Here is a 25,115-nt window from a genome sequence, read left to right on the forward strand (position 1 = left end):
TACGATTTTATCCAAAAAGGTTAGTTGTGTCACCTCTAATGCATTATCTGTCTGTGATTTGACATCAGTAGACCAAATCACACTCATTTCAACCTCTAGGCTTCATTCTGGATTCTCTTTTCTTCCACTCCTCTGCCTTCCAATACAGACACACAGACACAGTAAATAAGACCCTCCTGTAAGGCCTCTCTATTGACTGAACAAACTCAAGCCCCCAAATGACTTGATGTGATTTGTCGAGCCAGCTGTCAGTCAAGACTTTACTATCCAAGATGGAACCCGGCTGACGTGATTATATCGGTTCTTTGTACAAAAAGATGACTGAATACAGTAAATAGCCTCTCAAACACGGATTTATCACCCTGGAATTATTGTGCTCTACACTAAAGCTTCTGGATGGCCAACAGTTGTCAAATGACTTTGTTGAAACGGCAAATGTCTCTGCTTCTAAACAAAACCAAAAGTCTCTACACTGTATTGATCTGGAGATATTAAATAAGACGTTTCTCCTGTTGTAGACTACAACGTTGACTTAGTAGGGTAAATACGTGCAATATTATATACAGTTAATACAGACTATGAATCTGTGAATAACTGAATTTTTATATTAGCATTAGCTTTGGTGGCTTGAAAATCTGCCGATTTAGCTTTGTCGGAGGCGTAAGGCCTTCTGTATTGACAGACTTTTCCATGCACTTAGTTTCAATAAAAGAAGTGAACTCACAGTGTAGGCCTACAATTGAATGAAACACAGTATAATAATAATGTTGTCAATTTTGTGAAGAGGAGCACCGACCAAACACATCTACACTCATTAGCATGCACACTAGCTCCCATCTTTGCCATCCTAATCAATATGTTTTGCTTTTACGTAGCTGGGAATATCATTAAAGTGTGTAGAAATGCAGTAAATAAATCCATTATGAATCAAACTGCATTGGGTGGAGAGTAAAAGGACTGTTTATAAGTTGCCTAATAAGTTCTGGTGCTACACAATTTTCAGCTATCTTTGTCAATAATTACAGACTTATAAGTACTTCCTGTAATGTCAAACAATTGTGTGGCATGGTCTAGTTATTATATCATGGTTTGTAAATGCTACCTACACATAAAACTACCTTTAGAATTGATAGTGAATTCTAATGACTTACTATTTTTTAACAAAGCTACTTGAGTAGTTACATTAATAAAAAAGACAAAAGACAGGCAATTAAAGCATTGAAACAGTGGAAAGGTGACATTCATATCTAATCTAATGACCATGGTGATGTAATGATGTCCTGTAAGGGGTGGCTTGAGGACAAAGCATATATATCATGCGCTGCAGGAAAACACAGCACCAGATCAGCTTTACTCTTTTGAAAATGAACATGGCCTCTAACCTCCTGACTTGACTGCTCAACACTGATGGGTAATTTGGGATTCTGCACTGAGGCGCTATTTGTGGTGATGGAGAAGTTTAACTTTTTTTACATGATAAACTTTACTTTGTATGTTATGTAGCTTGCTAGTACAACTGCTGCAAGCCAAAGGAGCCTTTTGTTTCTTCAGATATCGTCCCATAATGGTGTATTTGCTGCAGGGTAAGGCCAATGTCACTACTAGTCTGGATCCAGGTCCAGAAAAATACGAGTTAATTTTATTTGGCATGTTAATTGTAAGCGCAATCTGCTGTTTTTTCTACATTAACTGTGTTTTGCTGTTCACCCTGAGGAGTAAGCCGGTGTTTTGTGAGACATCCAGATTTATTCTGCTGTTTAATTTACTCTTTGCAGACACTTTTCAGCAGATACCAAGCCTTCTGCTTTACATACTATCTTGTTTTAATAGGAAAATTCCCTTTGATGCATGTGGTTTCCTTGTTCTGCTCTGTCTTGCCACAGATTCAATCTCTCCTCTCACCCTGGCTGTGATGTCAGTTGAGAGATATGTGGCTGTGTGCCTGCCTCTGAGGCATGCTACCATCTTCACTGTGAGAAGCACAGGCATGGCCATTGCTATGGTGTGGGCACTTAGTTTTATCCATATCCTCATTCGAGTTTTTATGCTGGTACATGTGTTCACAATAATCCCCTTCAATCTGCATATGAATAACTTTTGCTCTAAAGAAGCCATATTTTTTTCACCAATCTTTAATGATTTTGAAAAAGTGTATGCCAGCACTCTCTTTGTATCAGTGGGTTTAGCAATCATTGGCTCCTATATTGGTGTAGCACTTGTAGCCACGTCTGCCTCAACAGACAAAGCATCAGCCAGAAAGGTTCTTCAAACGCTTCTGCTTCACCTGATTCAGCTATGCCTGGTTCTAACTTCTATCACGTACTCCACCATTATTATAGCCATTGCTAGAACAGTGGGGAGATTAACCATTTCACGTATTTACAATGTTTGTTTTGTGTTCTTGAATATCCTTCCAAGGTGCCTTAGTGCTCTCATCTATGGACTCAGGGATCAAACCATTAGACCCGTCCTCATGCATAATCTGTGCTGTGGGTGTAAAAGCTCAGTTATCCCCAACAAGAGCCGGTGACAGTTGTGACCTGAGACACTACTTTTCTATCTGAAATGTACAAAGAAATGTGTTATTATCTCTAAAAGAATATCTGTTTTCTGAATGAAATGAAATCTTTATTTTGAACGATTAAAAGAATATATATTAAATGTATAAATGAATAACAAAATAAGATCAACATAACACATGACCAGTTTGTAAAGGGATAGGCAGAAGCTATCGGCTTATCAGGTCCAACTCACAACAACAGTTAAATAAGATAAATCAAACAACAAAACAAGCAGCATTAACATCAGTGTGATTTTTGCTATCCTTCCTCACTTCCTGAACCTTTTTTTTTAATTGCAACATATTTACACTTTGATTGATTGATGTGTTCAGATTATTCTACCCCCCCCTCCAAAAATCAACTTCACTGCTCAGAACAGTTTCAAGACTTTACTGTAAAATCTCGTGAAAGCCAAAAGGCTTTAAAATTTCCTTTTAATTAAAAATCAGGTGCCACACTGGAGTACCTTTAACTATGAGAGGGTTTAAGAACTTGTCAGTATGAGTTGACAACGAAGGAAGTGTATTTATTGATTTACAGCAATTTGCAGAACAGTTCATTTAATCACTGCATTCTGATGAATTGTATCAAGTAAATCCGTTTCTGATAATAAAGTTTGAACCAAGAATAAAGATGTTGCCATTGTGGGTTTTATTGCCCTCCTTTTATAGTGCAGTGCCCTGTAGGAATGCACTGAGGGGTCTATTTGATCCCTTCTAAAACATTTTTCACCTGAGGCTATATCTACACTATGTTTTGGTTGAAAAATGATGCAAAATGTCCTACATTTACTTGCCCAGTGTTTGTGAATGGTCACACGATATGCTTTGTCAGACGTGTTAATATGGACAGAGATTGGTTCTGCCACTGGAACCAAAATTCTTGTGTGGATGGCGATCATCTTTGTCTCAAAACGAAAAGTATTGTAGATTTAGCCTCACATATACCTCTTTCAAAAATGTATGTCTTATAAAAGTAAGATATTATTTTCCAGTAGAGGTAAAGAACTATCATTAATCAATGCAAATTATATTTCCCCAATTTAATATAAATTTAGAACATGATGATGATATCAATAGTTGTAAGCACATTGTTTTACAAGTGTAGAATATGAGACTAATCCTTAGGTAAAATGACAACTGAACAATCTCATCCGCTGAGAAGCTGGTAGCTCAACTGGTTAAGCATGCACCTCATGTACCAAGAGTCAATTCTTATCCTTGGCCAATTGCTGTGTGTTGCCCCCCTTCTCTACCACCTTTCCTGTCTTCATCTGTCCTATAAAAATAAAGCCCCAAAAAACTGGTGGATCTTGATTTCTGATTTTACTCTGTCAAAACAAAAATTTACTTTCAGGGGCCAACGCAGCTTGTGAGAGTGCTGTATGACTCACAAAAGTATCTATATATTGCTAGTCTCACACTGCCAGTCCTATATCGACAGCATTGTGGAGTAAGATCTGGCTACACCACGGATGCATTCTAGGATAGAAGAAAAATGCTCTAGATACAGTAGTTTAGCCTTTCTTTAAAACAATCACAATTGTCTTTGGTGGCGCTAAGCTTCAGAAGCTGCGCCGGTGGCAGGAACTTGTTTTGGTCCCTTCAAAAAAAGGCCAGATAAAATCTGAAATAAACTTTCCACACAATACAGTAACGTGATGTGTTACATGTTTAAATGTAATTTGCTCTTACCAGTTTATCGCTGTGTGTACTTTGTCCAGAGCAAACCCATCATTCTCAAAACATCCCAGTTAGAGAGTAAATCCCGTAAACATATTCTTGGTAAAAACGTTTACAATTATTTCCCGAAATAACCAAGCAGGCCTGCCTTATTACCCAATCCAAATTTTCTTTAAAACATGCCATTTTTTAGCCTTCAACTCGCAAGCTGCAAAGTTTCATTTTTCCCAAAACAAAGGGATTTTCAGAACGCCAACACACAGAGAACGGAAGCGGAGGGGCAAAGCCTGAAATCCAGCATATGAGCCACGTGCCGGATAACAATTGGCTAGGTTAATTATAGCCATGTTAGCTAAGGCTAGCTCTAATATTAACGTTGGGTACATCCTCAAGGATATAGGATATTACTTTTCTATTTGTCACTGAAAGTGGCCTACCAGTTCCACCTGCTGTTAGAAACCGTATGTGGCGGTGAAACACAAGCAGTATACCACTCTGACGACCGCTGTAGTGAGATGCATAAGTCGTTAGGTGATCGTTTTATGCCACTGTGGCATACCATCAGTCACCTTTTTTTTATAGATTTGTTTTGGGGCTTTTTTTCCCTTTATTGATAGTGGATAGACCGGAAAGGGGGAGAAAGATGGGGGGGGTGACACGCAGCAGGTCGGATTAAAACCCACACCGCTGCATGACTCAGCCAACATGGAGCGAACGCTCTTACTGGGTGAGCTGTCAGTCACTTTTTGATATTGGTGTCACTCTATCTGTCGGTAATCGGAGCACAAAAGGGTTAAGGTATTAAATGTGTAAATTTGTCTCTGAATAAATGCTGCAGCTCCTCAAGACCTTAGTAAAGTTCCTGTGCCTAGCTTCTCAACAATGCTGCAAGGCTGCAAGAAGGGATAAATGGGCCCTTGCCACTCCCAGCACGTCAGGGGTACTGATGGGATGCCAGTTTCCTGTAACACTTCCTATGTCCACAATTTGGTGCTAGAGAACAGACAGGAAGATTTCTAAACTTAATCACTTTTCTGTCTTCTAAACTGAACAGCTGTTAGAGGCGTTCACTTTTAATTTAAACAATCAGAAGCAGCCTTGAATTTCACGAGCCAATCACAGCATGACATCCCTGTTTTAAACCTGTCTCTCTCTGCTGCTCAGTTGTCATTTCAGGCTAAGAGCACAACCCTCCTCCTCCCCTTGGGCCTCCGGTCTTCATCATGCACAGCTCCTGGTTCCTCCTACGGCAAGCACAGCCGTTGGCTCCTCTGTTCGGTCTTCGGGCTCCTCTCACCACCGTCAGTGTCTAGACTATATTTGGGGATCATCTTCTGGCTTTCTACCCCTCTAAAAATATAATTTCATAACGATGGAATCTCCAAAGACTGTACATGTCATATCATGCATATGTACAATAAATCTTTGCATCTCTCCTAATTGAAATGTTATGTTGCTGTGTATCATGTGTAGACCACACCATGAAAATTACATGTAAATCGGATGATGCTTGACACATAAGGGTGATGTCCTGTTGCCAACAGGTGAGGCTGTGACCTAGCCTGACAAGACCCAAGATGTTGGGTCTGGGAACACACCATTGACGGGGCTCAATCCGAGGGGCGGGATAAACGGTTGTCTTTCAAATTCCCTCTGCATGTAATAGGATAGCGCTACAACCAACCAGAGCAACGAATAAGGTAGCAAAGCTAGTTGATAGATTAAACTTTTGCTGTATCTGGTCAGCAAAACTTCCAGAAGACCGCTGTTCCCAGCAGCAGCAGCCATAAGCTTGCCCACCGACTCTATACATGATGGGATTGGCCTGACCAGAGTTTGGTTTTTCTCGGCTAAAAATGATGGCAACAACCGCTAAAAAACACCACAACCTTGCTGTCCTCTCTACCCGACTGACTGACACACTTTCTTGGCTTACAATTACAGCAACAACCACTAAAAACATTGCAAACTCACAGTCCTCTCACCCAACTTTCTTGGCTCAAATTACTCACCGTTTGTAGCCACTGAACAGGCTACACAGTTGTTGTTTCCATATGAGGAAGTCAAACTAGCAGTTTCTGTTAAACCTGTCACGGTGGTTGTAAACAGCCATGGCCTGCTTGCCTGGTCCTCCAGTAACGTTAGCAGTTATTGCGTGTTAGCATGCCAGCATTGGCCAGGGCTAGTCGGGATGACTTCACTGGCTTTGTCTCGATTGTTTTTGCAAGTAACTAACTTGAGTACTCTATACAGTTCAATGTGAGTACTGTGAAGAAAAAATAAAAGTTAACATGTGCCTAAGTTCAACAAAACAAGTCACACCAAGGCCCTGAGTAAATTCAATCACTAATGACTTTCTGGATTATATGATCAATCAGTTTTAATAACTTTCTTTCTATGTAATAGGATGTTTCAATTTGACTACAGTGTACTCATAGTGCGGATAAAGGGTTAACATAGAGCATAGAAAGAAATCCTCCAATGAGAATTTTCAGAGCCTGTTGCTAGGGTGTCTGATGGGAAGATTCCATTTTTGGGACAGCCAAGAAGACCTTCCCCCTTTCCATTCTGAAAAGTTCCAGAAGATGACGCCATTTGAACTATTGAACTCAGCTATTTTAGTGTCAAGTCAAATTTTTGTGATACAGGCTTGCACATTGCCACCTCTTTATCCAGAGAGAGGATGTGCGACTGGGAGAGGTGCGAAGATCAGGGAAGCTCCTTGACAGATGATAAACATGCCAGTCAAAAATTAAAGGAACATACATCATATCTTTGCTTTTAGTTTGAACTTTTAACCAGTTTTGACACGTTTAATACAACATTTAAAAACTAGGCATATCATGTTTCAAGGAGAATCCCTCCCCTCAGGAGACGTCTGGAAAAGCCATTGGACGCACAAAAAGACCTGACACCTGCCGGGAATAAGAGAAGAACGCGCCGGAGTAGAATAGTATTTAATCTGTTTAGACAAAGGATTCGGGGTGCAGTTTGTGGAGTTTTCAGAACGAAGCAAACTGTTGCCCACAGCTGTGTATTCCTGTACCCTTTTTCTGCCTTATTGCTTGGAAATAAATCTTGAACAGAAGGAGAGAAGTTGTAGATTTTTTTATCTGAAGTTGGAGTGACTTTTTTACCTTCTTCTCAACAAACGAACACGCTGACAGTACATAAATGTTGAAATGACTGAAAATGCCCATGACTAGTGCCCGTGATAAATTAAAGTTAATGCTTACCTGTTCAGGAGGAAATTAGCAAACTTGGCATTCTTTTGGGCTCTAAGCTGTCTCCATCTTTCAAATACTTCTCCAATATTTACCCGGTATTATTACTTCTTTGGTCATACAACTGTTTAGAAACACACAGAGGTTTTTTAGGTTGGGCATAATCTAACCCCATTGATCTCGTTTGTTTGATTGCTGCTTCCATGGCTGCACTACAGCTGTATTGCACTTGGTTTGCATTTATACAGGTATATCTTGCAACCTGGCCAGGTGGTCAAAAAGAGCGGGTGATGGGGGCAGCAAGACTAGGAAAGTTGAAGAATGCTAAAAAAAATGTCATTTAGCTGATGCTTTTATCCAAAGCGACTTACAATTAAGTGCTTTCAACTGTGAAAGTTCAAACCTCAGACAACAAGTAGTAAGTGCAAGTACATTAGCTTTAAATAATAAAGCTACAAAGAGACATGAAAGTGCAGGTTTAAGAATTTTTTTTTTTTATCCGAGGTGTAGTCGGAAGAGATGTATTTTTAGCCTTCGGCGGAAGATGTGTAGGCTTTCGGCCATCCTGATGTCGAAAGGGAGCTCGTTCCACCATTTAGGAGCCAGGACAGTGAATAGTCGGGATTTCGTTGAGTGATTAGTTCTCCCTCGCTGTGAGGGGGCAGCAATCAATTTTGCTGATGCAGAGCGAAGTGGGCGGTTTGGGGTATATGGTTTGACCATGTCCTGGATGTAAGCTGGAGCTGATCCGTTTGTGGCCCTGTATGTAAGTACTAGTGTCTTGAAGCGGATGCGGGCAGCCACTGGTAACCAGTGAAGAGAGCGGAGGAGCGGTGTAGTGTGAGAGAACTTGGGGAGGTTGAAGACAAGCCGAGCTGCTGCATTCTGAATGAGCTGCAAGGGTCGGATGGCACATGCAGGTAGGCCAATCATGAGGGAGTTGCAGTAGTGTAGACGTGAGATGACTAAAGCCTGAACCAGAACCTGAGACGCCTTCTGTGTTAGAAGGGGACGTATCTTTCTGATGTTATGCAGCATGTATCTGCACGATCGGGTAGTTGCAGCAATGTTGGCAGTGAAGGAGAGTTGGTCGTCAAGTGTCACACCCAGGTTTCTAGCAGTCTGGGTGGGGACTACCACAGAGTTGTAAATTGTTATAGTCAGGTCTTGGGTAGGAGAGCCCTTCCCTGGAAGGAAAAAGATATACAAGGATATACAAGGAGCATCCCCAGGATGGGGCGTGGTTCGCCACTTTGTGATCAACTGTGGGAGCAAATAGTCCAACAGTTTCCCAACGTACAATTGCAAAGAATTTTCATTATCTACAGTCCATAATATCATCAAAAGATTCAGAGAATCTGGAGAAATCTCTGCACATAAGCAACAAGGGCAACATTAAATGTCCGTGAGCTAAGGAACCTGACTCTTGCTACCGCTCCACTCCTGCCAGACACTGAACCAGAACCAACACCATTGGATCCCGCCACAAGCCACATGAGTACTTTTCAATAAACTGTTTTATTCCCACTCCTGTCTGTATTTGGGTTTAGGGATTCCAATAGGGCCTTCGCCAGCCAACATCGGTGCTCAGGCCCTAAAAAAATCTGAAATTAGCAACCACGGACACTCAAGACAATGCTTGAAATTTAAACAACTAAAACACAGCCAAAAGTCTTTAATCTGTGTCGTTCATAACTGGACTTAAATAGAAGTGCTACGGTACAAGCACAAATATCTAGAAAAAATGACAGACAACGAAATCTGCAAGTCGGGCAGGCTAAACGCAGACGTTCCCAGTATGGTATGATGCGTGCCAGACGACGGAACAAAACCACGGCACAGCCGGAATGCAGCGCATCTGTGCCTGGTGGAATTTCAGGGTAAGTGATGAAGACAAGAAGTAAGTATGTCATGTATAGTTCTTTAGTGCACTCGAATAATTGCAATGTGAAACACAAACTAGCTGGATCAAATGTACTCAATGTTACAAAAATGTGAAACTTGTTGCAGACTTTTGCAGGAGTGAAAAGGCTTTCAGTTTGTCCTGTTTTTTTAGATGTTTAAATATATATTCTTTGCAAATTTTGCACTTAACCCATTTAGTCTTTTTTCTTATGCAACAGTTACTTTGTATGTATATATTTGTTTTTCTGTATTTATTGTTGCTTTTATATTTTTGTCTGTTTGTTTATGTATGCACCACATAAGTGTGTTATGGTTTCAGTGTTTTGCTTTGCATTTTGTTCAGTTTCTGTTGCCTGTTGGTTCATTTCTGTTGTCTGTATCCGGTTTTGTAGATTTCTGTTTAGTTTTCTCCCTGTTTATTGTGTTTATCCCCTCTTGACTGTGTCCTGTGTTGTGTCACGTTTCTGTGTTTAGTTGTCCTCATGTTTTCTGTCTGTGTTCCTGTTTCCTGTTTTATTTTGATTTATTTTAGTCTGCTTTCTGTCTTGTCATGTCTAGCTTTACTTTCGGTGTTTTCCCGCCTTTGTTGATTGTCCTGCCCCGCCCAGATGTGTTTCACCTGTTGTATCACCTGTCCCTCATTTGTTAATTAACTCATGTATTTAGCCTCTGTGTTCCCTTTGTCTTTTGTCAGATTGTTTTGTGGCCACACCCTTGTGTTTCCTCCCTGTGCTTTGTGTCCGTTCCTGCGTCTGTATTGCTCCTGCCTATGTTTTTCCCGTCAGTTTATTTTTGTGAGTTTCCAGTCTTGTACTGCCGTTTTACGTTTATTAAATCCCTGAGTTCCACCATCTCCTGCCTGCCTGCCTCTCTCTGCATTTGGGTCCTCACTCTCCCACCACACACCACAACAAAGTGTATTTATTGTGGCAATAAAACCTTTCTGATTCTGATATAAACTATAATCTATAAATTATGTCATGGCCATAGTGTAAAACATGATAACACAGACTAGGGAACTGGAAAATAATGGCAAAGGAGTTGCATCACCAATTACTGATATGTTACCTGTGCCTAAATGTGATGGTGTTACGTGGAGAGGGTGTGAGGATGGAGATCATATATACACACACTCCAGACTCATTACAACAGACACCGCCTCTAACTCACTAACTGTCTGCACAAAATAAATGTGACCAAACCAGGCATCTCTACTATTCCAAGGGATAGATGGATGGATCAAAGGAAAGAAACTGAACAAGTGTAAATGTGCTTTTGTGCTACAATGGCATCAACAAGTTCATAATTCTGCTGTTTTAGGAATACAAACTGAACAAGCATCCATTTGATTTTGCTGTCCGATTACATTGAGGGGTTAAAAATGTACATCTCTTCGATTCTTCTCAAAGATGTCAAATGCAAATCTGTCTCAGACCAACAACACTGTTGGACTGGAGTATGTGGGGATACTGGGAAAAGTATTGTTTTCCACTGTAACTACAGTGCCATGCTGTGTGTTTCTCTTCATTAATGGGACCATGTTATTCACCTTGAAGAGTAAAATTGTGTTTCGTGAGACTTCCCGTTACATTCTTCTGTTCAACCTCCTTTTTGCAGACACTGTACAGATGGCACTAAGTCAGTTACTTTTCATGTTGGCTGTCTGTAGAATAAGTCTGACATATCCTGTGTGTGGTGTTCCCACCATGCTCATCAGTCTCACAAGCCAAATCTCTCCTCTCACACTGGTGGTGATGTCTCTGGAGAGATGTGTAGCTGTGTGCTACCCACTGAGGCACTCTACCTTCATCACCATCAGAAACACAGAAGTGGCAATCATTGTGGTATGGGTTTTCAATTCACTAAATGTCCTCACACAAGTTATTTTACTGTTAGATTTTCCGTTTGATAACCTGGAGAGCCTGCAGATGAAAGCTTTTTGTGCCATAGAAAACATGCAACTCGGCCGGATGTCTGATGATTATGACAAAGCGTTCACTTCATTTCTGTTTGTATCAGCTAGTGTGGTAATCACTTCCTCCTATATTGGTGTGATAATAGCAGCCAGATCAGCCTCCACAGACAAAGCTTCAGCTCTAAAGGCTCGTAACACACTGCTGCTACATCTGGTGCAGCTAGGCTTTAGTCTCTCCTCAACCATACACAACCCATTGCTTAAAGCTATCTCAAAGCTCCTAGACAAGGTAATATTAGTGCACATTCAAATGGTTCTTTGTGTGTTTTATTATCTCCCCAAGATGTCTGAGTTCTCTCATCTATGGAATCAGAGACCAGACCATCAGACCCATACTATTACACAATCTTGGCTGTCAGAGGAGACGCTCACGTTCCCTCTCAACGAAGGCAAAAATCAGCATGCGTATCACTTCATAGACTGATATTATTTTCAACAAAATTGGTAACTTTAATCCAAATTCAAACTGAAAATAGTGGCACTTAAAATACAGTGAGATTTTATGATGTACAGTATATTTAGGGCCCGAGCGCCGACAGCGGCGAAGGCCCTATTGAAACTGAAGGAATTATTATTATTTTTCTATTATTATTTTCCCGTCAAAGTAATTGGCTTTTTGAGGGGCTTAACATATTCACAAACTCACCAAATTTGGCGGCCGCATCAAGTCTGGTGAAAATTTACGTATTTTAAGGGTTTCGGGAATAGGCGCACAATAATGGCTCGCTAGCGCCCCCTAGAAAGTTAAGAAAATTGAGCCCCTGCAGTGCGTTTAACGTAGACTCACGAAACTTGGTACACATATGTAACATGTCAAGATGTACAAAAAACTTCATTAGAGCCATACCCTAAACCCAACAGGAAGTCCGCCATTTTGAATTAAATGTTCGAAATTAGTGCGATTTTGGCCATTTCCACATGTCGTACTTTAACGAACTCCTCCTAGAGATTTCATCCGATCAACTTCAAACTCGGTCTGTGCCATCTTAAGAAGTTAAAGATGAAAAGTTGTTAAAAGAAAAACTTTTCGTCATAGGGCGTGGCCGTGGCAGGGCGGCCATTTTGTGCGTTTCGCCGCCGAAACAGGAAGTGGGTGTAACTCGAGTGTACGTTGTCTTTTCAGGATTCATAAGAGTCCAACCCTGAAGACAAATAAAGGCCGATATTTACTTAAAGTCATAGCGCCCCCTACTGGCAACAGGAAGTAGGCCTAAAAGTCAAGGTGCTATACTTTAACGAACTCCTCCTGGAGATTTCATCCGATGGACTTCAAACTTGGTCTGTACCATCCCAACACCTTAACGATGAAAAGTTATTAAAAGAAAAACTTTTCGTCAGACGGTGTGGGCGTGGCGTGGCGGCAATTTTGAGTGTTTAGCGATGAACAAAAAAGTTGTTGTAACTTGAGTGTACGTTGTCGTATCTGCCCGAAATTTCTCATGATGAACAAGGGTCCAGGCCTGAGGACACCTACAGGCCAAAATTGACTTTTGGTCATAGCGCCCCCCGCTGGCAACAGGAAATCTGCCTTATACGACAAACATCATCCGATTTGCATGAAACTCAGAATGTGTGGTCTACGTGTGATACTGAGCCGCCCCCTATAATATAGCCTCGCCCACTTACTCAGGCCACGCCTCCTTTCATAACATTTGAACAATTTAAGGTAGAGTCTTGTGTAAGGTGTCATTGAACTCAGCAGAGACTTCCTTCTTTATTGGTGATGGTTTGGCCCGCCCCCTATGCATAAGCCACGCCCCCTTTCATAACATTTGAACCGCTTAAGGTATACCCTTGTGTGAAGTAACATTGAACTCAGCAGAGACTTCCTTCTTCATTGGTGATGGTTTGGCCCGCCCCCTATGTTTAAGCCACGCCCCCTTTCATACATGCTGACACATTTAAGGTAGAGTCTTGTGTGAGGTATCATTCATCTCTCCAACTCTCAGTTCTTTTAAATCAAGGCTGAAGACCTTTCTTTTTGATATTGCCTTTCTTTAAATAACCTATTTTTTTTATCTCTCAGTTCTTATACTGCACTGTAAATTTTTGTTCTTGTCTTTTCATAGTCTGCGGGACAATTAAATAGCTATTAAGAGACGGTCTGCAAGTCCGCTATTACTCTGTTCTTTTAAATCATGGCTGAAGACCTATCTTTTTGATTTTGCCTTTCTTTAATGTTTTTAAATTGTTTGGTCAGGTACAGTCAGGTACGCCAAGTGCTGCGTGCTCGCTCTCTTGCATTTAGATCAGGCAATGAGACAGAGTACAAAGCTGTGAAATATGGACTGAAAAAGCCATCACAGCGACCAAAAGGCAGTACAGAGAGAAGCTGGATGGCTTCTACTCTACTGCTGACTCTGGGTGGATGTGACAAGGCCTGCAGCATATCACAAACTACAGAAAACCCACCAGCACCATCAGCTCTACAGACATCCTGCCGGATGACCTCCAATACCTTTTAACTTTGAGACTTCCAGCCACAGCACAGAGAGGAGGCACACACACTCCTCCCTCCCTCCCCCACCCTGGCCACATTGCTACCTGGACGTGTGAAAGGGGACACGCCAAATCTCTAGATGAGCCGTAGCTGAGCTGAACAGTTCTTATAGTAAGATAAAGTTGTGGGGTAAAAATACTGGGAACCAAGAAATTGGCCCATTCCGAACCAACAAGCGTTTCAAACAGGCACTGCACTAGTAACCACATAAAACCATCTAAACAAAGCTCAGACTTAATAAAAGCAAAACATAAAAGCAAAACATGATGAGTAAAATCTCTTGCTTTTAGAGTTAGGGTATTATTGGACAGAAAAAACGAAAGAGACTGTCAATATTTTATTAGGATTATTATCCCTGATCAAATGAATTAAGAGAGAAACTTTACGTTAGATCAGAGTCGATCTGAACCTCATCCTAAAGTGGAAAACAATGTTTCCGCCCGGTTTCGAACCGGGGACCTTTCGCGTGTGAGGCGAACGTGATAACCACTACACTACGGAAACTGCCATGTAAAAAATAACATGATGTATTTTAATAAATATATGATAGAATTGTTATGTCAAAGCCAAGATATGATCAGGAAAATGATTTGCCTGGAGTTGCCTCATATTTAGCCTCTGAGAGGGAAGCTAACTTTAGGTTGTTAGGGGATCGAGCTACAGAAAGATTTTTAGCACACAGAGGCTAAATATGAGCACTGGTCACCCTGGGGGTTTAAGAGGTGGGTGAAGTAGCCTATGTGGTCATGAAGTGTTTGAGGCTACAAAGACTCACGAGGTGCTGCAGCCCTACTACAACCCGCCAAACAAAGGACGCCCTGTTCGGTGATGCATTTAAGTGCTACGTCTCCTTTCTTTCAGATATATATTTACTATTTCTTTCAGACTACCAGTAAGGGAGTTATTCAATCTGCCCAAGAAGCATTAGGAAGCTACGTATATATGATGTATGAAGTTTAGTTAGCTGATCTGATGTTTTATAAGTGTAAACAACGAAAAACTAACGATGTTCCAGACCCTACAGTTTTCTTTGCCTATAAGCATGGTTTGGGGATGCATCGGAAATTCAGCTTTTACATGTCATGTCTCTTTCTAACGGACAGTTATTACTTTTTCTGTCCAAGACATAATCAGGAAGCTACGTTAAAATATGCAGATATAACATGAATCTCTGCAAAAGGAAAATAATGTTTCCGCCCGGTCTCGAACCGGGGACCTTTCGCGTGTTAGGCGAACGTGATAACCACTACACTACGGAAACTGCCATGTAGAAAATAGACCAGGTATTTCAATAAATAAATGATTAAACTGTTTATTTACATATACCAGCATTTTCTACACGTAATGTAACCACTTCCTCTGCGAAATTTAAAAAACAGCGCCACCTAGTGCCTGATTGACTTAATATTTGGCAGAGCCTAAACAGATAGTTGTACTTGTGTTTAGCCGTAGAAAACACAAAGAAAAGTCAAAAGAAGAATAAGAAATAAAGGAAAAGAGAATGGGCCATCTTGTCTTAAATTATAAATGATTATGTTATTATCAAGTAGTATGTTCTCGTATAACCATAGAAAACCGTCTAAAGAAGGCTGATTAAAATCTGTTGCTTTTTGAGTTAGGGTATTAAAGGAGACCTATTATATACTGTTTTCAGATTCATACTTGTATTTTGTGATTCTACAAGAACATGTTTACATGCTTTAATGTTAAAAAAAACACTTTGTTGTTCTCATACTGGCCATGGCTGCTGCACCTGTATTCACCCTCAGTCTGAACAAAGAAACCAGAAAGCAGACTTATGTACTTCTGTTACTGGGCAAAAAAGGCCTGGTTGTGACAGAACTGAAAGGCCAAAGAAGGGTTATCAAAGAGGGACAAACAACTTGTGGTGTGAGCAGGGTCCAAAGGGCATTCGTACATCAGAACATTCTATCTAGACATTTGTATAAAAGTAGAAACTGCAGATTCAGAAGAAAGTCTAAGCAACAGTATAACAGATTAATACATTTCCATTACACCCCCCTCCCACGCTTCCGCATGTCTGTGAGTCTCTGGAATCCCTGCTGTTGTTCCACTCCAAGCCTGAGACTGACTGCAACGGAGCAGGACTTTGTACCATGAAAACTCTCCAATAAAGGCTTCTAAACCAAGTGCTACCCAACCGGATATGTTTCAGCAGTAATATGACCCAACAGTAGCAGCCAAAATTACAAAAATCGCAAATAAATGCTTCTGAACCAAATACTATGCAACCAGATATGTTTCAGCAGTGATGTGACCCGAAATTGGGGAGAAATTAGCAAAAATGGCGGTCAAGATTGAAGCTTTCCCTGATTTAGCATGTTGCTAGTCCTTTGTAAACACAGCAGTAGCCTTAAACAAACTGCAATAGCCTGCCTGGACCAATCATATAATTGAATAGAATCTTTTTTGTCATTGTTTCACAACAACGAAATACCATTCAGAAGCTCTCACTTGACAGTATAAGTAACAAACAAACAGACTGAGCTATTGAAGGGAAAACACATACTGAAAAGGTACGATAAGTGTCAAACCTGATCCGTAATGCCGTGATTCCCAAACCTTTTCGGCAGGGCCCCCTTTTTGTAGATACAAATATTTTCACCAAAATGTGTCCTTTTATTTGTGCTGATAGGACATTAAATGCATCATCACTTTCTATAGCATCTGTTATCAGTCAAAACTGGTGAACACTTAGCAGTGTAAAATGTTCTGTTTTGAGAAAATATTCCTTCGAGCCGGAATTGAACCAGCGACCTAAGGATACCTGTTATTATCAACCTACAGTCCTCCGCTCTACCAACTGAGCTATCGAAGGGATATACACACTAATGGGGTACGATAAGTGCCAAACGTGATGTCCAAGAGCATCTGTATCACTTCTGGCGATGATGGGCCATTAAAACCCGGCTCGGTGTCACCTAACACCGTAGTAGAAAATAGAAGAAAAAAAACGTTGAAAGCGGAACGTTCAGAACATTGGGAAATCTGAGGATTTTGCTCACAGGGTTTCTCTGAAGTATATTTACCTCATTTTTTAAAGCTCTAGCCACGTTTAACATGAAAATCTGACATTGTAACATTATAGATATGACAGAAAATACAGAAAAAGCAGAATAGCTTCCCTTTAATGGGCACACAAAAAAGGAGTGAAAATATGAACAATACATTAATTAGGATTATTCTCAAATAAATGAACAGAGAAACTGTACCTTAGTCCAGATTTGATCTGTACTTAAAAATAAACCTCATCCTAAAGTGGAAAACAATGTTTCTGCCCGGTTTCGAACCGGGGACCTTTCGCGTGTGAGGCGAACGTGATAACCACTACACTACAGAAACTGCCATGTAAAAAATAGAACATGTTTTTAAAAAAATATATGATTAAACTGTATATTTATATATAAACCAGTATTTTCTAGACATAATGTATCCACTTCCTTTCTGCGATTTTTTTTTTTAAAACAGCACCACCTAGTGCTTGATTGACTTGACATGTTTGGCAGAGCCTCAGTGGAGCAGGTGGAACAAGCGTGTCAAGTTTTGTGTCAATCGGAATAACTGTTACTAAGATATGCAACACTTTCTGTTTTGACTGCCACCTACAGGAAGTTGTTCCTTTATAATTTGCAAAAGGCTCCTAACACACTGCTGCTGCGTCTGGTGCAGCTGGGCCTCAGTCTCTCTCAACCATACACAACCCATTGCTTATAGCTATGTCAAAGGTCCTAGACAGAACAATATAAGTGTGCAATCAAATTTTCCTTCATTTGTGTATTATAATTTTCCCAAGATGTCTGAGTTCTCTCATATATGGAATCAGAGACCAGACCATCAGACCCATCCTTATATACAATCTTTGCTGTCAGTGGAGACACTCACTTTCCCTCTCAGTCATCTCAACCAAGGCAAAAATCTGCATGCATACTTCATAGCTGTTTTTAACTAAATGTGTAAATGTCATACAAAATTAAACTGTGATTGTGTAGCGTAGCTTCAAATAATACTTAGATTGGGTAGATGTGACTGTGAGTGAGTAAAGTTTTTTTTTTTTTACAGAAAAACTACAGGCAGGATTTTCACGAGACTTTGTTGAAGGGTGTAGCATGGGCTAGGGGTGCACCGATCCGATATTAAGATCAGATATTGGTCCCGATATTGACAAAATAGCTGGATCGGGGATTGGAAAAATTAACAGATCCACGGGCCGATCCAGTTTTGTTAGTTCATAACCTATAATATTATCATGGCCTTGTTCCTCATGATTACTGCAAGTGTATTACAAGTATTTGCATCTGCTTTATAGTTATGATGACGTAGATCAGGGAATTGAGGAAAAGGTACAGAAATTACATCACCCATTAATAATTTAACAACGCTGACGTGATTGTGTCAAGACAAGTGAGGTAGGAACAGAGCTTATAAACAATATGTGAGGAAAGGTAAACTCTGCAGACCAGCTCTGCTTACACGGAAACAAGCCGGGCCTCTAACCTGCTTAAAGTATGTGGATGATTTGGGGTTTTGCGTGTAAACTTTGGGGTATTATCTACTGAAAATATAACATGTCTGCACTGTTTTAGGAATACAAACTGAAGAAGAGTCGATTTAATTTAGCTTTCCAATTACATCAAGGGGTTAAACATTTTATGTCTCTTAAATGCTTCTCAAAGATGTCAACTGCAATTCAATCTCAGACCAACATCACTGTTGGACAAGGATTACTGGAAAGAGCGTTATTTTGTACTCTTACTACTGTGCCGTGCTGTGTGTTTCTCTTTATTAATGGGACCATGTTATTCACCTTGAGGAGTAAAACTGTGTTTCAGGAGACCTCACGTTACATTCTTCTGTTTAACCTCCTTTTTGCAGACACTGTACAGCTGTCACTGAGTCAGTTACTATACATACTGGCTGCTTGTAGAATAAGGCTGATGTATCCTTTATGTGGTGTTCTCACCATGCTTTCTGATCTCACAAATGAAATATCTCCTCTCACACTGGTGGTGATGTCTCTGGAGAGATATGTAGCTGTGTGCTACCCACTGAGGCACTCTACCTTCATCACCATCAGAAACACAGAAGTGGCTATCATTTTGGTTTGGGTTTTCAGTTCACTAAATGTCCTCACAAAAGTTATTTTACTGTTAAATTTTCCATTTGAAAATCTGGAGAGCCTGCAGATGAATTATTTTTGTGCTAGAGAAAACATGCTACTTGGCCGGATGTCTGGTGATTATGACAAAGCGTTCACCTATTTTCTGTTTGTATCAGCGGGTGTGGCAGTCACTTCATCCTATATTGGTGTGATGATAGCAGCCAGGTCAGCCTCTACAGACAAAGCCTCAACCCGAAAAGCTCGTAACACACTGCTGCTGCATTTGGGGCAGCTGGGCCTCAGTCTCTCTTCAACTATACACACCCCATTGCTTATAGCTATGTCAAAGGTCCTAGACAGAATAATATTAGTGCGCATCCAAATTTTCCTTTATGTGTGTATTATCATTTTCCCAAGATGCCTGAGTTCTCTCATATATGGAATCAGAGACCAGACCATCAGACCCATCCTCATATACAATCTTTGCTGTCAGTGGAGACACTCACTTTCCCTCTCAGTCATCTCAACCAAGGCAAAAATCTGCATGCATACTTCATAGATGTTTGTAACTAAATGTGTAAATGTCATAGAAATTTAAACTGTGAATGTGTAGCATAGCTTCAAATAATACTTGGATAGATGTGACTGTACAGTAGGTGAGTTTTTTTACAGAAAAACTACAGGCATAATTTTCACTAGACTTTGTTGAAGGGTGTAGTATGGGCTAGGGGTGCACCGATCCGATATTAAGATCGGATATTGGTCCCGATACTGCTCGTTCTGTGGACCCTTTAAAAAATTAGTTAAAACCCTACCTGTTTAAACAGGCTTTCGGTTGACCTGTCAGCACTTTATTTATTGTATATTACTTTTACATTGTGTGTTTTATTATGTCTCATCTTGTATTGTTTTTGTAAAGCACTTTGGGATTTTTATCTGTGAAAAGCGCTTTGCAAATACATTTTACTTACTTACATTCTTCCTTAGAAATCTTAAATTTCAGATTATTTCTTTCTTATTCATTATATGGAATATATAATGTAAAAGGAATTTATTTTAAAAACATTCATGTGGAATTTTCAGCACTTCATGATGATATTTATGGCTTACTGTATGTATTCATGTTTCTGTTAAGTAGAATAAAATAATGTGAAATACTGTTGCAAATGTGCTGTTTTTTATGCAAAAACTAGAATTACCGCCTCACGTTTGTTCCCCTTCACCAACCAGTCAAATTGCAGTTTACATTCATATCTGTCTAAACTCATATAATATATGTTGAGAACACTTTGAAAGAATTTATTAAATGGTCTTAAGTGTATTTTTTGATGTAATGCAGTGGTTCCCAAACCTTTTCTGCAAGGCCCCCTTTTTGTAGATAAAAATATTTTAAATTTTCGTTGCTGCCAAAATTTGTTTGTGCTGATGGGACATTAATGCATCATCACTCTCTGTAGCATCTGTATCAGTCAAAACTGGTGAACACTTAGCAGTGTAAAATGTTCTGTTTTTCCATTAATTTTTAGAGAAAATATTCCTTTGAGCCAGAATTGAACCAGCAACCTAAGGATACCTGTTATTATCAACCTATACACACTATTAGGATATACACACTAATGGGGTACGATAAGTGCCAAACGTGATGTCCAAGAGCATCTATTTCTGGCGATGATGGGCCATTAAAACCCGGCTCGGTGTCACCTAACACCGTAGTAGAAAATAGAAGAAAAAAAACGTTGAAAGCGGAACGTTCAGAACATTGGGAAATCTGAGGATTTTGCTCACAGGGTTTCTCTGAAGTACATTTACCTCATTATTTAAAGCTCTAGCCACGTTTAACATGAAAATCTGACATTGTAACATTATAGATATGACAGAAAATACAGAAAAAGCAGAATAGCTTCCCTTTAATGGGCACACAAAAAAGGAGTGAAAATATGAACAATACATTAATTAGGATTATTCTCAAATAAATGAACAGAGAAACTGTACCTTAGTCCAGATTTGATCTGTACTTAAAAATAAATCTCATCCTAAAGTGGAAAACAATGTTTCTGCCCGGTTTCGAACCGGGGACCTTTCGCGTGTGAGGCGAACGTGATAACCACTACACTACAGAAACTGCCATGTAAAAAATAGAACATGTATTTCAAAACATATATGATTAAACTGTATATTTATATATCTATATATAAACCAGTATTTTCTAGACATAATGTATCCACTTCCTTTCTGCGATTTTTTTTTTTTAAACAGCACCACCTAGTGCTTGATTGACTTGACATGTTTGGCAGAGCCTCAGTGGAGCAGGTGGAACAAGTGTGTCAAGTTTTGTGTCAATCGGAATAACTGTTACTAAGATATGCAACACTTTCTGTTTTGACTGCCACCTACAGGAAGTTGTTCCTTTATAATTTGCAAAAGGCTCCTAACACACTGCTGCTGCGTCTGGTGCAGCTGGGCCTCAGTCTCTCTCAACCATACACAACCCATTGCTTATAGCTATGTCAAAGGTCCTAGACAGAACAATATAAGTGTGCAATCAAATTTTCCTTCATTTGCATTATGATCTTCCCATGATGTCTAAGTTCTCTCATCTATGGAATTAGAGACCAGACCATCAGACCCAAAAAAAATAAACGATCTTTGCTGTCAGACGAGATGCTCACTTTCCCTCTCAGTTGTCCCAGCGAAGGAAAAAATCTGCAAGGTTGATATAAGATAATAAATGGTACCTACTGTAAGTGGCGATAGTTAATATTAACCTATAATATTATCATGGCCATGTTCCTCATGATTACTGCAAGTGTATTACAAGTATTTGCATCTGCTTTATAGTTATGATGACGTAGATCAGGGAATTGAGGAAAAGGTACAGAAATTACATCACCCATTAATAATTTAACAATGCTGACGTGATTGTACAGAACAGAGCTTATAAACAATATGTGAGGAAATAGTACTCTTAAAAGTGTGACTGTACTATTTTTCTATCTATTTTTAGAAAAAGAATATGTTCACAATGCCATCCAATGCAGTAAAAGTCTAATAATGTGTGCTCTCTGTCAGACAAAGCCTTGGAGGTTCTTGTGAGCCACCCATTTAACACTGGTACACTTTCTGTTATGACTGCCCCCTACAGGAAGTTGTTCCTTTATAACTTGCAAAAGGCTCCTAACACACTGCTGCTGCATCTGGGGCAGCTGGGCCTCAGTCTCTCTCAACCATACACAACCCATTGCTTATAGCTATGTCAAAGGTCCTAGAGAAAATATTAGTGCGCATCCAAATTTTCCTTCATGTGTGTATTATAATTTTCCCAAGATGTCTGAGTTATGTCATCTATGGAATCAGAGACCAGACCATCAGACCCATCCTTATATACAATCTTTGCTGTCAGTGGAGACACTCACTTTCCCTCTCAGTCATCTCAACCAAGGCAAAAATCTGCATGCATACTTCATAGATGTTTTTAACTAAATGTGTAAATGTCATACAAAATTAAACTGTGATTGTGTAGCGTAGCTTCAAATAATACTTAGATTGGGTAGATGTGACTGTGAGTGAGTAAATTTTTTTTTTTTTTTACAGAAAAACTACAGGCAGGATTTTCACGAGACTTTGTTGAAGGGTGTAGCATGGGCTAGGGGTGCACCGATCCGATATTAAGATCGGATATTGGTCCCGATATTGACAAAATAGCTGGATCGGGGATTGGAAAAATTAACAGATCCACGGGCCGATCCAGTTTTGTTAGTTTTTTTCCCTCTGTCGCACGTGTGTCACATGGTGGAAGAGTTGAGTGTACAAATAAATAAGAATTCAATACATTACATCTATGTTATTTTGTCTTAGTTAGGAAAGTAATGTTTAGTTAGGAAAATCTGGTGCCTTTAGTCTCTTCCACATGGTGGAAGGAAGGTATAAGGTGGCAGGTATACAGTGTATTATTAATTCAACAACGGTATCATATCAGTTTTGGGTATCGACAGATACACCAAGCCCAGGCATTGGTATCGGTATCGGGACTGAAAAAGTCAGATCAGTGTATCCCTAGCATGGGCCAAAAAACAGCCCATTAAATTTTGGAGCGGATGAAAACCAGTGCACACTCCCTACGGTCTAATATGTTAAATCTATTGACTGTTCCTTTATACCTGTCTTAAGACCCGTAGCCATCGATCTTGTGAGTATGCAGCACAGAGACTGAGGAATGCTCTGCCCCCACCATTAACGGTCTGCTCTTTCTGTGGACCCTTTTAAAAATCTGTTAAAGCCCTACCTTTTTAAAAAGGCGTTTACATTTACATTGTGTGTTTTATTGATTATCATCTTGTATTTTTTTTGTAAAGCACTTTGTGATTTTTATCTGTGAAAAGCGCTTTGCAAATACATATTACTTACTTACATTCTTCCTTAGAAATCTTAAATTTCAGATAATTTCTTATTCATTATATGGAATATAATGTAAAAGGAATTAATTTTAAAAACATTCGTGTGGGATTTGCAGCACTTCATGATGATATTTATGGCCTACTGTATGTATTCATGTTTCTGTTAAGTAGAATAAAATAATGTGAAATACTGTTGCAAATGTGCTGTTTTTTATGCAAAAACTAGAATTACCGCCTCACGTTTGTTCCCCTTCACCAACCAGTCAAGTTGCAGTTTACATTCATATCTGTCTAAACTCATATAATATATGTTGAGACCACTTTGAAGGAATTTATTAAATGGTATTAAGTGTATTTTTTGATGTAATGCAGTGGTTCCCAAACCTTTTCTGCAAGGCCCCCTTTTTGTAAATACAAATATTTTCAATTTTCGTTGCTGCGAAATGTCCATTTGTTTGTGCTGATGGGACATTAATGCATCATCACTCTCTGTAGCATCTGTATCAGTCAAAACTGGTGTACTCTTAAAAGTGTGACTGTACTATTTTTCTATCTATTTTTAGAAAAAAAATATGTTCACAATGCCATCCAATGCAGTAAAAGTCTAATAATGTGTGCTCTCTGTCAGACAAACCCTTGGAGGTTCTTGTGAGCCACCCATTTAACACTCGTACACTTTCTGATATGACTGCCACCTACAGGAAGTTGTTCCTTTATAACTTGCAAAAGGCTCCTAACACACTGCTGCTGCATTTTGGGGCAGCTGGGCCTCAGTCTCGCTTCAACCATACACAACCCATTGCTTATAGCTATTTCAAAGGTCCATGTGTGCATTCAAATTTTCCTTAATTTGCATTATGATCTTTCCATGATGTCTGAGTTCTCTCATCTATGGAATTAGAGACCAGACCATCAGATCCAAAATAATATAAAATCTTTGCTGTCAGACGAGGTGCTCACTTTCCCTCTTAGTTGTCCCAGCAAAGGAAAAAATCTGCAAGATTGATATGAGATTATAAATGGTAACTAAGTGGAGATAGTTAGTGTTAACCTACCCTAATTCCTCAAATAAAAACTGGTAGTCAATTAAAAGCCGGGCCTCTGATAGTGCCCGGGGGCGTGGTCAACACAGACAAATAAAGGCCAGCCTTAAATTAAGGCTGGGGGAAAATTGTGCCCTTCATATAATATTAAGTAAAAATATAATTCAAGTTCATCATAATGTACATTTCTACCAATTTAATTTAACAGATTCAACAATATATTCATGCTTTTTTCCACACTTTGTTTTTCTGGATTGTGGTAGTCATGTAAAGTATTATTGTCCTTCTGCTATTTTAGTCAATGCGGCTGTATGTGTTACTCAGCCAAATGTAGTTTGTAGTAACGTACAGGTGCCAATAGATGGCAGTAGCTACATTGGATGTAACACAGGTTTCATTTAGTGCTAACAGAGAATGACGGGCTCTGGTGCTATGCTAGTGACGGACTTTTCAACAACAAAACAAAAAGAGTTTTAAAGTATGTGGAGGAAAACTCGGGTGAAAAAGCTGCGAGACATTTGGACATTGACCCCAGAAGAATCTGATACTGGAAGAAACAGAAGGATGAGCTTAGCTTAAAAGATTAGCTGACAAGAGCAGAGCACAGCTAGCTAGCTGGAGGTGGGGGGGAAAAAGTTAGCCTGGAGCTAGAAACAAATAGCTACCATCTGTAACGTTAATCAGATACTGGTGTGCTGCTGCAAACCAGCAA

At 39.7% G+C, this 25,115-nt stretch overlaps 3 protein-coding genes, 5 non-coding genes and 1 pseudogene across 9 annotated transcripts in view; 3 read left to right on the forward strand and 6 right to left on the reverse strand.

The window, feature by feature from the left end:
- Positions 1–25,115, reverse strand: part of nup98 (nucleoporin 98 and 96 precursor) — a 138,020-nt gene that overhangs the window by 86,689 nt on the left and 26,216 nt on the right. The gene's annotated exons all lie outside the window — the stretch shown is intronic.
- Positions 1,565–2,530, forward strand: LOC114566275 (odorant receptor 131-2-like). Its single transcript, XM_028594604.1, has one exon. It carries the CDS (start codon positions 1,565–1,567, stop codon positions 2,528–2,530), a length of 966 nt encoding a protein of 321 aa, XP_028450405.1.
- On the forward strand, positions 10,770–11,766 carry LOC114566276 (odorant receptor 131-2-like; annotated as a pseudogene).
- Positions 14,279–14,351, reverse strand: trnav-cac (transfer RNA valine (anticodon CAC)). Its single transcript has one exon. It is a non-coding gene; the product is annotated as a tRNA-Val (tRNA).
- Positions 15,036–15,108, reverse strand: trnav-aac (transfer RNA valine (anticodon AAC)). The gene has a single exon. It is a non-coding gene; the product is annotated as a tRNA-Val (tRNA).
- trnay-gua (transfer RNA tyrosine (anticodon GUA)) lies at positions 16,598–16,686 on the reverse strand. Its single transcript is given in 2 exon segments — positions 16,598–16,633; positions 16,650–16,686. It is a non-coding gene; the product is annotated as a tRNA-Tyr (tRNA).
- trnav-cac (transfer RNA valine (anticodon CAC)) lies at positions 17,138–17,210 on the reverse strand. Its single transcript has one exon. It is a non-coding gene; the product is annotated as a tRNA-Val (tRNA).
- On the forward strand, positions 18,518–19,525 carry LOC114566277 (odorant receptor 131-2-like). The gene has a single exon (XM_028594605.1). It carries the CDS (start codon positions 18,518–18,520, stop codon positions 19,523–19,525), a length of 1,008 nt encoding a protein of 335 aa, XP_028450406.1.
- trnav-cac (transfer RNA valine (anticodon CAC)) lies at positions 21,016–21,088 on the reverse strand. The gene has a single exon. It is a non-coding gene; the product is annotated as a tRNA-Val (tRNA).

Source organism: Perca flavescens, chromosome 13 (genome assembly GCF_004354835.1).
Source record: "Perca flavescens isolate YP-PL-M2 chromosome 13, PFLA_1.0, whole genome shotgun sequence".
In the NCBI taxonomy this organism is placed as follows: domain Eukaryota; kingdom Metazoa; phylum Chordata; class Actinopteri; order Perciformes; family Percidae; genus Perca; species Perca flavescens.